The sequence below is a fragment of the Malurus melanocephalus genome, unplaced genomic scaffold (genome assembly GCF_030028575.1).
Source record: "Malurus melanocephalus ecotype Western Australia unplaced genomic scaffold, MMel_1.1 scaffold_131, whole genome shotgun sequence".
Classification (NCBI taxonomy): Eukaryota; Metazoa; Chordata; class Aves; order Passeriformes; family Maluridae; genus Malurus; species Malurus melanocephalus.
This window is the reverse complement of record NW_026623363.1, coordinates 35,391-53,906: the sequence shown is the minus strand read 5'-3', so window position 1 is coordinate 53,906 and position 18,516 is coordinate 35,391. Positions and strand designations below refer to the sequence as shown.

The window sequence follows — 18,516 nt, the reverse complement described above, 5'->3', positions numbered from 1 at the left end:
TCTGCTAACGAGGGCAACCTGATTTTCATTATTATTTTTGGTATCTCTTTACCAAGAGCGTTTTGACTGTCAGAGCGCCAAATATTTTCCAGAAATTATCCACTTTCATSAAATGCAAGGTGGTGCTTCTGCTAGAAATACCTTGCAAAGCCCTATAGTTATTCACGTTGTCATAAAATGATTGTTAATGCAAACGTTTCTGCTATAGTTGCCTTCCAAGAGACTTAAGAGGAAAAAGATGCTTATCTCCTGCTCTTAACTTTTTTCTTCCTTCAAGAAAYTGTGATTGATAAACGAGCATCCATACAATGACTTTTCTTCTTTTTCCTCTTTTTCTTCTTTTCTGATGGTGGATTCCTCGCCATCAGGTTTCCAGGCAGAGTCAAGCACAGGATTCCTACCATGATAAAGGCAGAGAGCACCCCGAGGAAGGTGAGAAGCGCACAGTCCTGTCTTGTAGTATCGTCCCTCTGTCAGCATCCACACAGTCCTCAGACTGGAACTTGGCTTCTTTTGGGAAATATAGATTAAGTACCTTTTGGGGAAGTGGGATGTCAGAGTGCTTTCAAAGCKCATTTAAAAAGGAGATGAACGTGCAGCACGTTTATCTTGAGTGACCAAATGGCATTTCAGTTGTTTAGAAACTGATAACTAGGCCAAATAGATCTTCACTGAGGAAATAAGTATTTTTAGGATATCAGCTAAAACACATCTATCTCCTCACACATACAGTGTGCAGTTGTGTTCAGAAACTCTCTGCTTTTCTCCATAGCCAAATGTCACTTAAATCTCCTCTTTCCAATCTAAGTATGAACAGACCTCTTGCTTTTTTATTAATATACTGACTGGTTAATTTTGATTGAGAAGGACAGAGGAAATAGCAGAGTTCACTGAATATCATTTAGGAAGCTGGACATGCGTGCAAAGAATGTATGCTGTGWAGGATGGGAGATTATATTTAAAATCAAATGCTTATCATCACAAGCTAAACCAGATCATAAATTCCATATAAAGACAGAGTTCAGTCCTGGTGCTTTCCAGATCTCTGTGGTCATCTTCCTCCAAATTTCTCATTAAACAGTCTAAAAACAATGATGTCCATGCTCATAGCATTTTGGCAGTGAGGGGGAGGTGTTCAGCTCTGGATAGTTTTCTTTTCAGTCCTGCATCTTRAAACCTCACTTTCAAATAGAATCCATATCAATGGGTATATAGGTAGGAGACCTATTCATCCCCACTTGCAGGACCTGGACCCAAACATTCGTTTTCCTACCAAATAGCCTCCTTCACTTGGCTTCCCTTTCGACTATAGTACCATGTGTGTTCAAAGCCCCCCTCCCAAATTGTGAGGATCTCCTTCCGAACTGCCCCCTGCCCTTTAATTGTTCCCAATAAGCATAGCCAGAATGAATTGTTAGCTGCACACACTAGCTCAGCAAGACAAGGAAATTATTACATCTAGTTATCACAGCCCTGTCCTCCCTTCCCTAACAATGATCTTGGAAACMCATACTGGCAATAATACTGAACTCACAAATCCTAGAGGCATGTATAAAATCGGGGAAAATTGCTGCTTGAGAAATGTGATGTCATTGCTGATGTATCTACTTTGATTTGAATGGGTACTAGCAAAATAATTTACTCTGAGACTATTCTGTATTTTAAACACAAACTCCTCACCRAGTGTATTTGCTCCTTTAAAAATAAACTCTTCCTAAAAAATGTTATTACAAATTGCTTCAGATTGCTTTCTGTCAGTAGTAATTTCTATGAGTCAGGAAACATTTGCATGCAGAATATTTTTATATATGCAYGGTATCTGTTTAAGTGCTCTAACTCATGAGAAATGCATATGTGTGGAATAATGTAATCATTGTTTCATCTTYCATAGGAAAGCATCCAGACAGTGGCTTATACAGCAAGGGACCATCATACTCTGGTTATTCTGGGTATATCATGATGCCAAATATGAATAACGACCCATACATGCCTAATGGATCTCTGTCGCCACCCATCCCCAGAACAGTGAGTTATCTCTTCCAAAGGCTGGTTTGGGCAACCTGGGTTTCCTCCTGTTTGGTCTGCAGAGTCTGTTTACAGCAGGGTCTTTTGGGTAGCTTCAGTGACGATGAAGGTTGWGCTTCTGCTGTTCAGAGCCTCTTCTAGTGGAGTTTGTAGAGGTGTTGGCCATGCCTGAGATTAATGTCTGTGAACAGGGCTGGGGGCTTTGTGGGGGGAGCCCTGGTTTATGACTGTAGGATAATGTATGGCAGAATGATGTAAATGCCGTCTTTGTAGTGACTGGGACAGATGTGAATTTTCTGGCTTTAACTCTTCGTTTGTTGAGGAAAATCAAGGGCTGGAAGCAGAACTGCTAAAGTTGCATGTCAGTAAGATGAGAAGATTGGATTTTTTTTCCTTTTTTTCTTTCTTTTTATTTTTTCTTCAGATGTGGCATTGCTCTTTGCTGATTGATATTTATTTCCACTATCATTTGGTCTGCGTGAAGGCTTTATCTATCKGGCAGCATTGCTTTGAAACTCTGTATCTTCAGCCAGAAATTGTGAAATGATCACTTAGGAATTAATATCAGCCATGATACAGTAGTTACAGCTTTCCCTTACATTGTGGTGAGCGCTGATTCTTCCAGGTTGGTCCCTCTGTTTCCATTGGTGTAGATGCATGTGTAATGGATTTTAATGTACTTTTAATTCTGGATAGTCAATTCCCATTTATTTTTGTAAGCCTCTTGGTATACATATAGAGCAATGGAGAGGCAGTGTTAAAATGAACTGTGGAAATTATATTAGTAGAACCGGAGTGGAGAGGGAAACAATTTGCTTATAGGCATCCTGCTGGAAAAATGCTGCTGCCGTTGTGCGTGCTGTGATATGAGAAGTTGGATGCTGTTACTTCCCTGTGATAAAGCAGTTTTCTCTCTTACCAGCTCTTAGATTTTTCACTTGGAGGTCTCTGTCATGGCATTGTTTTGCTCTCTGATGGTCTTCATTTTTATTCAGGATTGTTGCATTTGACTTCAAAAACAAAATGAAGGGGCCTGATCTGTATTGGTAATTTGACAGCAGCAAAACATACCAAATTAGTGTATGTTTGGAGTCAGAATGACAGGGTGSTTTGGTACTGGAAAACACATGGATCTGCAGTTGAAAGATGCAAAAACTCATGAAATAGATTGCTTTCTGTGGCTGTGGGGTCTTTTTGTGTATAAATTCCAGTTCAGAGGCCTACAGCYGTTTCGGGTGAAGCATGATGATCACAGTCTGTTGATATTTGTTGTTGTAAATGCTGTTCTACAGAAAACTTCTGTTTGGATGTATCATGGGGAAAAGCATGCAGCTTTTCAAGAGGGCATCAGGACTCAAAACTGCCCTTTGGAGGACTAGGAAACTTCAGACTTTTTTTTTACCCCCTCTTTGCCATGTTATCTCCATAAGAAAGTCCCGAGTGCTGGTGCGTGGCTTGGAACAACAAAATCCAATTTAATTATTCACTGAGGATTTTCTCCACATATGCATGCTGTGGGGCTGTCGCTCTTTCCAGACAATTCTTTACATCAATGCCCTCAGAATATCATCTTGYAGAGGCTCTTGTCTCAGGTACTTGAGGAACTGCCCTTTGTGGGTATGTTGGCGGCRAGGAAGGGGGGAAAAGGCATCTTGTTTTTAATTGTAAAGCTGCCTGCTGAACATCTGAGGGGCTAATTTAGTTCAGTGCTTCTCTTGCATGTTACAGCAGCACCACTGTTTCAATAAAATAATGCTGTTGCAGGGCTGCAATGTTGACATAAGCCTGGAGTTCTTTCAGTTTAACCACAAGGCTACACGCTTGAGTTATTAAATAATTTTTTTTGTTTAATTGAACTATTATCTTTGTTGGGCGCGTAGCTGACAGTTGGGGTTTAATGCGCGGAGATCAAAACGCGGCATCCAGGAGGTGACATCGTCGCTCGCTCCATGGCTCAGCACAGCCCCGGCGCCACTCTCACCTCTCCGGGCTCCCGACCGCGGCCCTCCAGGCTTGCTCTGCCTCCCCTTTCCAGGGACAGAGGAGCAGCTGAGATCAGCAAGCGCTGGAGGCAAAGGTCTCCCCTGGGGTGTCAGTCCCCAGCCATTTGTGCCTGGTGTGTACCTGCGCCCTGCTATTTGCATGACAAAGACGCTTCTTGTTGATGCATCTGTTGCCTGGAGGTGTTAGCCAGGATTAAAAAGGCGCCCTGGGGCGCTGAATCTTTTTTTCCAACTTGGAAGGACCTGCTGACTGCAAACTGCCCCGGGGATGTGCCCCTGGGGAATGGTGTGCAGACACAGGGCAAGGACCATCTACGGGGAGGGAGAGCAAAGCTTTCCTGGAAAGGGAAAAAAGTTTCTTTCGTAACCATATTGGGAGGGGGRGCGGGGGGAAATGCTTTCCTTTTTTTAAGGAAAGGTGAATGCTTTAGGAGCTCTCTTTATAAAATTAAAAATACAAAGCTATAGTCAAACACAACTTGTCCAATAAACTATAATAAAAAAAATGAAGTCTAATTTCAGTGCAACTTTTAGAAGGGAGAGGGTGTTTGAGAAGGATTTAGAATCTTCCAAAATCTGCTGTTGTTAGTGTTGTTAGAAAGGTCTTGTCTTCTCCATTCTCCTCCCCCAACTTTCTTTTTTTTTTTTTTTTTTTTTTTTTTTTTTTTTTTTTTTTTTTTTTTTTTTTTTTTTTTTTTTTTTTTTTTTTTTTTTTTTTTTTTTTNTTTTTTTTTTTTTTTTTTTTTTTTTTTTTTTTTTTTTTTGTAATTTTCTTATTTTACTGGCAACTGATTTGCTTTTTCCAAGTTGTATTTGTAGGAGCAGAAGAGTGTTAATTGCAAGTTTAGGTAGGAGCCTCATGCCGCAGGATGTGTTCTTATCAGATAGGTGGGTAAGTGGGAAAGTGAAGCAGTTGGTTTGGGTGGCTGCAGGAGAAGTGGCATGAGATGGTTCCAAAACCACAGGACACCTGGTGAATGTGCATCCTGTGTGCTCGAGATATCTTTTGGTGGTTTCTCAGCATCGTGGGGGTACTGAAGATGGGAGATGGAGACAGCTGTTTGTTTTCTAACGTGTGGGTTTTTGCTTTGGTTAACAAGACTCGTTTTRGGGGGGCAAACCTTTCTTGTCTGTTTGAGAGGAACGTGGGAACAAATGAGGTGACTGAAGAAGGATCATTTCTCCGTGTTGTAAATTCATCCAGAAGATAATTTTGTCTTCGTTTCTCACACACTTCCCATGAATTAAATTTCCTATGGAAAGACAGAATTTCTGCGACCTCACTTTYGCCTGTTCTTACGCGTTCCTGGGTTCTGGGTATATTTCTTGGTGGCTCAACTGCCTTTTTGTAGCAGCTGGATGTGTTAAGTAGKTCGAAGGATACAATGTATTAACATCTTATGGCAACTTGCAAAATCCAGCCTATCCATTTGAAAATGAGGAGGAATTCTTCTAAGGGAGTTGGATTGCTAGGAACAATGCAGGACTAGCCCAAATTTTGGATATTCTTTGTGTGTTTCTGCGTGGCAGGGGGTATAGAGTTAGTTCCTGTCCTGAAGAACTGATGTCCCAGGAGAAATTGGGATGATAATATGGGCAGAAGGAAGGATAAGAGAAGAAAAAGCAAAAATAAGTGGCTACAGACCCTCAGTGAAAGGGTTTTGTTTCCCTAGCTGCATTTTCTGTGCCTYTGAAAGCTGGTTGATTCAATTGCTTGTGGGAAAATTTTGGCGCACCAAGGGCAATGTAGGAAAGCTGCAGAAGGTTCCAAACCTGGTTTTTCATTGAATTGTCTTTTCCTGAGAATTTGCTTCTGCTTACTATGCAGTTGTAGGGAATTGCTGGGAGCTGTGGTCAGTTCAAACCTCCCTGGCCCAATGTGAAATAGGCTTTCAAAGTACAGATGCTGTGGCTCAGCTCCTGCTCCCATATCACCCACCAGAAAGCTTTGCTCTGATTCCCAAGTTGGCATAGGAGCAGGATGCTCGGGGGCCTTAGGCAGCTGTGGTCCTGTTGCAGATCTCTCTTCCCAGCACAACTCCAGATCCATGCTTGAGGAGACGGGCAGCTGAGGGGCACGACAAGCCAGAGCTGCTTATCCAACACCRAAGCTCTGCAGCTTCACCCTGCACRGCRCATGGCTTCTCAGTGCRGTCGAATGCCGATTAGCTCCTTAAATAACTTTGAAATCAGGCACGGAGGGGCACAAAGCTTCCTGGCTGCATGGAAGCAGAACTTGACAGAGTGTATTAGCATTTGCCCAGGGAGGAATTTTAGCACTATTTTCTGAGGAGCTCGGTGAGTTGTGCCAAATGGCAGCACCGGGAAAGAACAGGAATCTGCTSAGCCCTAATAGTGGGACCTCATTGCTGCAAACATGTCTATCAGCTRCTCTGGCTCAAGCAATCACAGCTGATCAGTCTAAGACACAGTCAGGCCACTGTGAAACATAAACCCAAGCCATGAATGGTCATGGGATGTGTTTTGGTGGTGTTTTCTTTCCCCTCTTGATGAAATAAACTCTTCATTTGGAAAAGGAGGCAGAAGAAGTTACCACGGTGGTGTTTGGTTGTCCTTGTCTGAAGCTTGCACTGGTTGCTTGTGATAAGAGCTCCAGGCAGAGCCTTAGGTGTATASCTCATTATTACTGTGATCTTTGGCACCTTTTAAGCTTCTTTGGCCTTCTCCTTGTCACGTTGATGCAATTAGCAAATCTATGTAATTGTGAATGGGCAAGGGGAAAACAAAATGTTCCCCTGATGTCTCAGTGCAGAGGCAGCAATTGTGCGTGTGTGGCTTGAGCAGAGGCATTATCAAAAACCTCACCCAYTGCAAATCATCAAAGTTGGAGCTTTTGTATAGCAATATGTGTGTATGTTTATGTCCTAAATATCCTTTTTTTAATATATCTAGGAGCTAATTCAATATAAACTTTAAATGGTAGAGCTGCTGCTTACTTTTTAAAGTGGTTTAAGCAAAATGTCATTCCTGTCTTTTTTCCAACTTAATCCCAGCCCAGAAAAAAATGTTAATAAGAAGAGCTTGTTATGGGCTGCAAGTGCCAAGGAGGATATGGCTCAAGAAGAAAGCCTGAAGCTCCACAGGTTCAGGCATCAAAAGAGGAAAAGGCTTTTTCCAGATCGTTGCAGCGCTGCATGGCTGCAGGCATTGAAAAGCCTGGGTACCGCAGGCCTGGCTTCTCATRAGTACTTAACTTCTGTTTATAGTTAGTGAAAACGCCTCCTGATATGGGAAGGAAATAACCCACACAAAAGCATTAACTGCTGCTTAATATTTCTGAACTCCTATCAGAGGCATGTGCTTTTTTTTTTCTGCTAGTAATAAAACCCTGTGTCTCTCAAGAAGACAAATGTTGCAAGTCTGTTTGAATGTGGACACCGAACRTTTTGTGGCCCAAAGTCTGTGTGTTGTGCATCCCATTTCGATCTCCTGTGCTGCTCTCACATGCATGGACGTGATCCAGTGTGTGTCTGGTTCAAAAGAAACACTGCTGGGACCCAGGCAGTCTGTCCTTTACCTGGTTAAGTCAGGTTGTCCCCAGCTTGTGTCCTCCCCGCTGCTGCAGGGAAACCATGTGCAGTGATGCTCCAGCTGTGCAGATATGGCTACCATTTACCCTAAACTGCCCCATCCTGGATAGCAGGCATTTATCTCCAAGCTGGTTTTGGTTGTAAGACATGTTTGTCGTGAGGACAGTGCTYATCTGGCTGTCCCTTTCTGCAGGACATTGGTGGATGGAGGTGCAGCTCCCTGRAGTGCTGCTCCTGCCCGGGCACTTGGGGATTAGTGTCTCTGTTGCTCCAGCCCCTYGTAAGCATTAGATTCACTTAAGAAAATTGCATTCAAAATAACTTAATCTAGCAACCCAGTGGCTTCTATTTGAGACTTGGATCTTGTGGATATGTTTATTTAGTTTGGGATTCCCACTTCAAAGGAATCTGTCCTCTCAGCAAGAAAGTGATTGAGCACTTAAATAAAAATGTATTCATTGAGTCTTTGGGATTGAGCTAAAAGTGCAGTAGGGAGTTAACATGTGCGCCAACTGTGCTAATCAGTCAGGGATTGCCTGCTCTCCTAAASGGGAAGAAAAGGGGCCTGAGCTGCCTGAGGAAAAGTGGCTGGCCTTCCGTGGCTTCTGGTAGTGGTGTTGCTTGCTGGGGCTTCAGGATGAGATGAAGGACCTAGAATATCTTCACCCGTAATCTTCAAAGTTACCAAATCCCTCATACAGAAGACCATTTTCATGGAGCTGAAAGGTCAGCTCAGTGATTGTTTATTTTCTTTAAATGGCTGTGGATATAGGTAAGGTTGAGGCATAAAATCAATAGGACGAGCTTAGTCAGCAGAAATTACAAGTGTAAAGTTACAGGGCTTTGATTGAATATTTATAAAATGGGCAGCTCAACTTAAAAAGTAAGTGTAGTGCTGTCACCAGCTGTAACACATAAACCAGAGAATTGCTTTGGCTAGGAGTTATTAAGCAAGCCAGAGAGCAGTTAATTCCCACAAGCGTCTGTCTATCCAAGCACTTTCGGCACTCCAGCCCGGTACTTCAAACAGTGCCGCACGAGTCAGYGGGCAGGTCTGCTTCACCACACCAGGGCAGGGGGAAGGAGTCCCTTGGGACCATGGCATTTCATGCAATCATTTGCTGTGAGGTACCTTCTGACAGTGCTGGTGCTTCAAAGGAGCACGGTCCAGGGGCTCGTGCTTTGAGGCAGCCCTAATAATGCTGCTTTRGCTAACAGCAGCAGAAAGATGCTTGTGTGACCTTTTTTATTTTCCTTTCCCCTCTTTCCTTTCTGAGTAGGGAAGTTTTAAAACAGTTTGGAACAAGTTGGTGCTGCACATAGCCAGYGGCCCTTCTCTGAGAAACCTGGAATTTGTGGGAGCTGCAATGAACCCCACAGTGTCAGTGCAAGAAGTGAGATTGCACAGAAGTGGAAGGCATGACGCTGAAATCCCACAGATACTGATGGCAGCTCAGCTCTGCATTAGTTGCCTAGGATGGAGGTCTGGATGGGGCAGCAGCCATTTTCCAAAGAAAACCAGTCTGGAAATTGCTTGATTCATCATGTAGGTTGAAAAACTGGGAAAGAGATCATAGGACTTTTGCTGGGCAGTTTTGTTGGCTAAGAGTTGGAGAGCAATGAGTTCTAAAATRCCATCCCTGTAGGCTCCGTATTTCTAGTGACACTGGCTGCTCAGAGTTCTGTCTCTAACGGGTCACTTAGCTATGCTATAAGGCTCTATTTCTTCAATTTTCTGCCTTTTTCTGTATTTCAAAACTTCCTGAGAGGTTTATCTTTGTGACCGTCTGTTGTCTCTCCGCAATTCTGGCGTATCTTCTTGCCTTGATCTTTCTTCATCCCTATCAAATCTTGCATTGGCAAGCTTTGTCTAGCATAAAAAAAGTACAATGTGGAGGTGATGATGAAAGGTGTCAACGCTTGTCAAACACAGACCATGCTCTGGGAGAAGGCCTTTTGCCTGCCGGTGTCCTAAAACGCAAATAAACTGTGTCCAGCAATGCAAATGGTCAAAATGCCACAATCCAATGATTTGTTGAGGGTCTCTCCTTTCTGAAGTTTGAGTGGTGCTGTACTGGGTGCAGGAAGCCTCAGTTATAAGAGGTTAATTGTGTTTTCTCTTGCTCTTTTATTTTGCCCCCTGCCAGTCCTGTGCTTCCTTTATTGCAGTTTTGTATAATTCCCATTTGACCTCACAGTGAGTGTCCTCACAAGGTTCTCACCACCAGCCCATGTTCAGTCCCGTGCTGCAAAATGCCRTGGCACATCTTCTTCAATTAGTTTTTACAAAGTGGCTTTGTTCTCACATCTTTGCCCTCTCCTCAGTTTAGGCTTTGTGGCAGTTTGTTTCATCCCTGTGGTCTGGTCGGCAGCATTTCTGAATCTTAARCTGAAGAAACACTTGTGTACAGAAAAACTGAAGTGAAGCAGGAGAATAGCTGGGCTTGACCCAGCGCAAGGATCCCTTTAAATTGGTGGAGGCTGATCTTTCCCCTGAACCTTTCCATATGAATTAGGCTCTGCCAAGTGTAAAACCTGACCCTGTGTTCACATTGAGGTCCTCCTTTTTCACGCACAAATGTATGTGCAGGTTCAGCCTCTTGGGGAGCCTTTGGGAGTGGGATGGCAGCTCACAGGTGGGYGAGGGTCAGGTGTGGGAGCCCAGGGTGGTGGAGCAGGCAGGGGCTTGCCCTGCTCCCCTCCTGCCTGCTGGAGATCAACGTGGGAAGGAGCAGCGAGCTCACCCAGCTGRCATGGGGAGAGCTGTTGAGGATATTGAGGAAATCAGCCATACATCGAACATACTGCAATATATTTGTAAAAACTCTAGCAATTAAAACAGTTTGCTTTGAAGAGTGCCCCTTGTTTGGCTGTCCTCTGACAGCAGCATGCCGGGCTGTATTTTGGTCTGGTTTGCACTGCCCAGTTGCCTCCTGCACACAACCAAAATTCAACATCCAAAAATAAGTTTGAAGTGAACATGTTGGATTTGAAAAATTTGCTTCTCCAAACCTTTTCTCTCTCACATTATTTCATGYCTTAAATATCTCTGTTATAGGAAGAAAAGGAAGCTGCCCTGGATTTAAAGGGAAAAAAAGAAATAAAACTTTAAAAAGCTTAGCTCTTAAGTGTGTGGATTTTTCAGGTTTTGTTGAGGCTTCCTTTTTTCAGTTATTTTGAGGATATTTCTAAGATAATAGTGCAGTGATCCTGTTTTAGATGTAAATCTTCAGAAAGAAGGATTGGAATAGGAGAACCACAAGAAAATGTTAATTTGTTAGGTGACTCCTCRCATAGTTTGACAACAGTATTGCAAACACTTGTTTTTTTTTTATAACTGGCAAATATAATCTTCTTATCAGRGTGACCTGTGAGAGGATGACTTCATTCTTTGTAATAAGGAAATATTAAGAGATTGTAGGAGAGTTGGTCAAAATGCTGTCTGGAAATATTTTTTAGTTCAAGGGTGCTTCCAAAACAACTTGTTTCCCTACAACTTGTAGGGAGATTTCCCYTCTTTCTTTGACTCTTTAAATCCTTCCTTTTATTGCTTTTTCTTTCCAAGGAAATGTGTGCAAGTGAGAATAATGCAGGTTAATGGGGCAGAACAATAAATATTCAGTCGGGAAACATGGCTGAATCAAAGCCAGTTCAGAAACCCCTGTGTTTGCRGCACTGGCAGACTTCCTAGGAGAAGGAGAACTCAGAGGTGGGTTTGTGAAGCTTCCATGACCCCAAGTAAATACAGTCAGTTAATTACACAGTTGTACTTAGTGCACAAAAAATGCCATCTTCCATTAAATTAATCTCTCTGGCCAACATCTAGTGGATAAATTATTTTTTCAGGTTCAGTCGGGAAGAGCCTACAGGTAGGTCTCACATTTTTCTTCTGGAGGTGGCACATCACAGCCCAGGGGCCCATAGCTTACAAGTCAGCTGTGGCCTGACATTGGCTTTTCTTGTGTTACCTGCACTTCCTCTCCTCTGCTGGATTCTCCCAGGAGGGGATGGCTGGTTAAGCCAGTGGCTGAGATTTGAGCCGAGGAGGTTAAGCCAGGATCGGCAGAGGTGCCTGTGGTAACATCAGTGCCACTGGTAAGTTGTAGCTGTTTTCGGGCTGGAGCAAAAGTTTGTGCCTGTGCAATTAAGCATGAAATAGGTAAATTCTGTGTATAATTGCCCAACCTAGAGTGTAGCATGAGGACGTGAYCCGTGGAAATTGCAGTGCATCAGTGACTGCCGGCAGATTCCTGGGAAGTATCCCTGGCGCCCATGGTGGCACTGGGTTTGGGTGTGTGTGTGTGTTTATGTGTATGGATGTCCTCTGCTTTCCTCCRACTATGCTCCCAAAAGCAAAGGCACAGTCTGGGAGGAGGCGTCTGCAAATGAGCACCCGAGAAAGCAGCATTTGTTCGGAGTCTTAGAGGAAGGTGATGGCAGAGGTGGGAAAAAAMCCTGTTATTTCCTGAGTTCACTTCAGGAATTCGCCTGAAAGAYAGCTTGCTTATAACCATACGTTCCTTGGGTTGGTTTTGGTTTTATTATTTTTTTTTTAATGAAAGTAAATGAGAAGTGTGAGAAAGTAAAAACTGAGATGTGTGTGGTGAAGGGAGGGAAAATAAGAGGGTTAAAGCCAGTGCAGATAGGAAGAAAGTTTATGTTAGTGCTGGCTGTGGCTGTGTTTCACACCAAGGTTTTGAATGAAGGAGCAAACAATCTACTGAAGTTTCTGAGCAAAAACAAGAAGGGGCCTAAGAAAATTAAGCCAAAAAAGGCTTTGTCAAAAAACAGACTTAGTGTTTTCTCATTTTCCCTCCCTGCCACAAAACAGCRCCCGTATCTCACTTAGTTTTCTGTTTGCTCTCCCCCCTGCAGAGGAGCAGGCTGTTTGCCCTCAGCATCATTATTMGCATCCCCCACTTTTGTCTCCATCCCTCTCAGAAGTTCAGTGCAARCACAATTAGATAACGAGCACGGTGTGCTCCCTCTCCTGGGAACCTGCCATTGATTCACGGCTTCTGTGCACAATGTGCTGGCAATGGCAGGCCAGGGCTTCTCTGGCAGCTCTGGCACCAGCCTGGAGAGGCTTTTTTTGTTCACTGTGGGGATGGGAGGACCTCAGAGCAGCTTTTTGGGATGGCGTCTTGGCAGCAATGACATCTGTCTCCCACTTCCAGCCATGGCGGGCTGCCGAAGCCTCAGTGATGTTCGCACCCTGTGCCTTGACAACCTCTGGTGGGTAGAATGGTTTGAAAGGAGATGCCACGCCATTTGCAGATGGAGGCTTTATCTTCTTCCTGGTCATCCTGAAATACCTTCTACTTTAATACACTAGAGTGCAGCCATGCTGTGCTCACTGGGGCACAGCTCTCAGCTTCCTATTTGTGCTTCTTAAGTGGTGTGCCCCAGTGCCAATGCCCTCACAGAGTTACCCAGGTCACTGATGGTGTTTTCTTGTTTTTCTTCACACCTTTGTAGCTGCAGCCTATACACTGTGGCCACAGCTGGTGGCTGCACAGKCCCCAGCACTACAGCCAAACCTAAAATTCTGTTTGTTGTGGTCCTGCCAGGTAGTCACCTTGAAGAGATTTCAGTTCCTGATTTCAGGAGCTGGTGAGGTTTGTTATMAGGGTCGCTGGTTCTCCTTAATTCTTTGGTGGTTACCAAAGAATCCTGAATGAGGRGAAGCTGTGCCTCTGCTGGGGCATGGAATGCTGTCTGTGCAGATTATAAGGTGGGCTGCACAGGGTGAAAACCTGGCAGACAACCTTCAGGTGCCTCTTTTGGGCTAAATAGTGTCTCTTAAATTTCACTGTATAGCTGCAAAAAAGGAACAAGCTTTCAAGAAAAAGTATCAAGTAGCAGGTGAATCCTCTGTAAATGAGCACAATTTTTTCCTGGAAGGGAAAAATTAACAGTAATTAGAGTAAAACACACTTTTTCATCATAGTAATGGTTCGACGTTGAAAGGTAGGTTTGTAACATCATGTAAAACTTATTTTTCCTGCTGTGTCTTCATAGTAGCGGGTGTTTTGGAGATGTTTGCTATGCTATGCATGTTACTTGCTCAGTTTCTGGCGGCTGGCATGTGTTCCCAGATACTTGAAACCCCTTGTGGGATAGACAGAAGTTGAATTAACTGTTCTGCAGATAATGGCAGCGGACCCCTCTGTTTACAGTGACCGCTTTAATTCTGTATCTTGCCACTCTTCCCTCTGTGTTGCTTTACAAGCATCCTTCTGCTTATCAGAGTGAACACCAGAGCCACAAAGAATTAGTCCTGATTTAAAAAAACAGGCTGTACGGAGGAAGCAGTAAATTTGTTGGGGATGGCAGAAGAGAAGAGGGAGGGAAAACTCCAAAATCTTGGATTACTACAGAAAAGACTTCTGTCCCGACATTAAAAAAATTATAATATTTACATCTCGGTAAAGAGCTTGCTACATTTGACTCAGTATGGTTAGTGTGTTAAGGAACAGTCAAAGTAAAAATGAGACGGTTTCCCAGCCTTGAAATGACAGGGACATAAGCTCTGTGTCCATAGGGAGGGAGGCCAGATCCCTTTGCTGTTGTCTTTGAGTCGGGGTTTTAATGACTGCAGGGAAGAAAGGAGTGTTAGTACAGCAGAATAAAAAAAATACAGCTAAGAGGAAATTATTTTTATTGCTAATACATGGGTGYTCGTAATGTTTAATTCTTTACAGCTTATGCTTTATTTGCACATTCTTCCTTCCTCACCATTCTGCACACTGTAGCAGCAGTACCATATTTCAAAATTACTGCTCTTAAAGACTCTTATTCAGTGGTTTTACCATGAATAAAAATATTTGTCAAAGTTGCCCTGGTGCTCAGACTGGGCAGTACACGCACACAAGCTGTTCAGCTGCTTTGCTGTCCCATGCTTTGGTTTTTTATATTCTCCTTATCCTCCCTCCTTCCTGCTGATACGTTTTTAAAGTTCCCTTGTAATATTTTTTCAGGGTAATGTAGATATACATTTAATTAAAATTCAGAACAGTATTTCTTGATAGAAATTTACTTTTGTTTTTACTAGCAAAGCCAGATGAGGAGAGAGAAGGAGCGTGGGAGCATTTGATGCCCCTGAAAACAATACTGTGGCAAGAGCAGTTTTTAGGCAGCCCAAGAACTGTCTGTATGACTGCAGGAGGGGGAGTCTTAAAGAAAGCTTTGCAGTATTTTATACTCCTAGGTTGTTATTTATCTTTTTAGATAATTAATGGAGATTTAGTGTTTGTCTTCCATGTGCTGTGTGTCTGGTTTAAGGCAAGCAAACTACTGGCAGTTTGCTACAAGGAGCTGCAGAGGGGAGACAACAGCCTGGGCATCTGCATTATTTTGCCTTGCATCAGGTGCTAAAAGTCACTAAACGTACTATGAGTCACAATATTTTTTCACAATATTTTTTCACAATTTGACTGGCTTGCCCAATCGCATTTTTACTTCAGCCTTTAGGCTTGAAAAAGCATGTGCATAATCAGTTCATTTTGTGTGGTCTAGCCTATAAAAATGTCCCCTCTGTTCTTTCCATATGAAAAACATGTTTTTAATTTTGGGGAACTTATATAATTTTCTGTGCTTTCTTTTGTATCTCAGATTAAAAACAAATGCTCCCTTCCCCTAACTTTGCATGTTCCAATTATGGAGTTGTGAAAATAAGTCATCCTTCAGCTTTTGTTACTTTAAAACAGCTATCGGTGATGTCAGAGTCAATACTAAAAGCATTAAGAATGCTGGCAGAATGTAATGCAGCTGCAATCCAACATGATGTTGGAAATGGGGTTGAGAGCATAAAGGCTTTCCATATTCCCAGGGCGCACAACTGCTCGCGGCCTTGGCTTTGATCTCTTCAAAGGCTGCTGCCTCCTCCTAGATGGAGAGACTTGGCTGCCACTCGCTCGCATTGAAAAAAGGCAGAGGTCTCTATTCAGGCAGAAATCAATCACTGTGCAGAAACAATTATGTGTAATTCAACCATCATGAAAACAGGGTGAGATTATGGGTTTGTTACCTGAGTGACTGCGTGGAGATGGGGAGCAGCGGACGCGGGAGTCCTGCTGACATGCCACATCTTGATGACAATTATAGACACATGAATGATGTGGCGGGCGGGGGCGGCAAGATGACAAATGCTGGTCACGCTGTCCAGCAGAGCAGAAAATGAGGTTACAATTGGGAGATAATGTTTGCATATGTAACCATATTTCAGCAAGCTGGGCAACTTCAGGGAATAGCAGAGACTGGCGATCGTAAACAAAGTCGGTGTGTGCCATGTATCGGCTTTCTACGATACAGAAATGTTTGTGTGTAGTGAGAAACCTGGGTGCCATGTCCTGAGGAGCGGCTTGTTTAAAACAGCCCAGAGGCGTTTTTGTCTGGGCGTGGGGGGAGGGAAGAATTGCCCGGGAAAAGGAGAAATCTCCAGAGTTTGCCCCTCAGAAGGCAGAGGAAGCAAGGAAAAATCCGTCTGCATGGCTCTGGTCGGGACAGGGTGGTATTAACACGGCAATGAGCGATGGCTGTTTACGAGCAGCGCTGAGGAGCGCATCTCCGTCTCCTGCCTTCCCCTCCCAGCGGGGATTTTCGATGGCCCCACGGCAGCGCATCTCTGAGCGAGAGCATTTCTACATTTGCATGGTAACATTTTGGCTGCAATAGGCTGTCGGTAGYGTGACGTGATGCTCAAAATATCTTCTGATGTATAATGGACTCCTTTAATTAGGAACTTTTTTTTCTTCCCCTGAGTGGTGAGCAATAGCTGTCTTTTAAAAGAGAACTGGCATGTGTAGTATCTGCCATGAGAATATTTATTTAAAGTATTATTGCCTATAAAGTCTCAAAATAGTTTTCCTTCCCAAAAGGCAAAATAAAACACAGATGACTGATTATAAAACGGTATCCCTGCTCAGTTTGGTACACAGGATGAGCTTTACCTTTTATACTGCTCGGGCTTAGACATCAGAGGCGAAAGAAGCTGCTTTGAGTTACAGATCTTCAAACAATAAGTCAAAACAAAAAATCAATCCCTCCAGTCCCTGGGTGCAGTTAGCTAAAGATAAAAGAGAAAAATAAAGTTATGCTAAAGCAGATAGAGGAAAGGAACAGATATGCCAAGGAAACACAGAGGACAAGTGCAGAGTTGAAGTGGGCCTAGTGTGAGCCAACATCAATGAATTTTTATCTTATCAAAAAGTTTTAGGGTTGCCAATTCTTTTCAAACTGGATCCACTCTGCTCCGGGGCTGCCTGAAGCATTGTCTTCAATAAAAATTGTTTCTCCCTACCCCCCRCATACCTTCCTCTCACTCCTAAATGTAATCACATGCAGGGATTAGGCTGCACCTCAGTCAAGGTATGAAACTTCACTGAAGGCTTCAACAATAAATTAKGGACTCTGATAATCCCTTGTTATTACAAATATGAACTGAGATTTCTTTTTAAGTATTCGGTGAAAGATGCATAATCTCAAAAAAAGTAAAACTGTTTTCTTCTGGGGATATTTCCTCCCCTCCACCTCCCAATAAATTTAAAATACAAAGGAATTTTTAAAATAGATTTTTTTTAAAAAAATTTATTCGAGTTCTTTAAACCTTTTTCATAGCTGATTCATTAAAATTTTAATGCCAATTAACTGCCTTAATTGAATCAAATATGAGGCTTAAGTGTTAACCTATAAGGAAGAAAACATCATGCTCCAATGTTGTGATATATGACCGAATCCTCTCTGTGTGTCTCCTCAGGACTGACATCTCAGAGGTCTAATCAAACCAAAAAAGCCCTTTTTGAAAAGAGACCTGTTGGCTTTTACCTTTTTCTGTTTCTGTTGCATCTTTTGAGGTGTTTGTAATAGGAGTGAGCTCATGTTTGTGTCCTCTTGGGAGCAGCTTAAAGTGTCACTTGGCATCCCTGGTGCTGGTACCTGGCCATGGGCATAAGAGGCAGACAGGAGATGGTAACACTGAGTAATAGCTACTCCAAAAGCAGAAAACACATCTATCCAACCAAAAGTGAATAACAGACCTGGGTTGCATATTGCGTTCAAAAATATCGGAATGAACTGATATGATATTCAAAGGATTTAGGGGAGTTTTGTTGATGCACAACTTCAGCTCAGTAGCTGAAGGCCTGTTTCCCCTTCTACAGTGTGGCATAATACCCATTTCAGAGGCGGGGCAGCAGCAGAAAAGGAAGAATAAAGGGTTTGAGGTATGCAGATTGAAGTATGCTGAGGCAAGGGTATTGATGTTAGGTCTTGCTCTTCAGTGAGAATTTGAGGGGGCGATTTCAGACAACTGCCTGGTAACCTGGGGCTGGATCTTCTCACTTCAGGCTGTTGAACTGCTGCCTTTGCTGCTTTGAGCAAAACAGAAAGCACGCTTTTCTACGTGAACAGTTGCATGAGCAGCTAAAGAGGTGCATGTGAGATTGTGAACTGAATGGGAAAAAGGGTTAGTGAGTATAGATGTTGCTGTGAAATATGGTATAGAACACGTGGCCCACACTGTGAAAAATATGGTATCTCTAGACTCTCATTTCAATAAGGTGGCAGTTACTGCAGGTAACCACTCAGAAGAAATGTTCAGCCAGTTATTGCTTTAAAAAAAACACATAAAAATCTGCAGCTTGATAATTATTCCAATTCATCTCTTTGTAGATTACATCCTAAAGATAATATTTTTTTAATTGCTTTAATGGTTCRCCTCATGGTTGTCTCCTTTGAAGTGAGGAGCAGCATGGCATGATACCTCTCAGCAGCAGCGGCTGCACAAGAAGCCGCTTGAACTGAAGCTGGAGTCTGCCCAGCTAGAGCTTGGTGTTGCAGACCTGCTTTTGTCCTGTACCAGTTTTGCTTTCCTTCAATGCAGCTGTAGGTGAAGTCTTGTCATCAGTAATCGTCAGTCTCCCAAAAGAAACATTTTA

The 18,516-nt window shown here is 43.1% G+C and overlaps 1 protein-coding gene across 5 annotated transcripts in view; it reads left to right on the top strand.

Annotated features, from left to right (window-relative positions):
• Positions 1-18,516, top strand: part of LOC130576220 (lymphoid enhancer-binding factor 1) — a 53,588-nt gene that overhangs the window by 1,436 nt on the left and 33,636 nt on the right. For all 5 annotated transcript variants that reach the window (XM_057370704.1, XM_057370703.1, XM_057370707.1 and 2 more), the window contains exons 3-4: positions 369-432; positions 1,892-2,025. In XM_057370704.1, the coding sequence (XP_057226687.1) occupies positions 369-432; positions 1,892-2,025 (198 nt within the window). The remainder of the gene's footprint in view (positions 1-368; positions 433-1,891; positions 2,026-18,516) is intronic.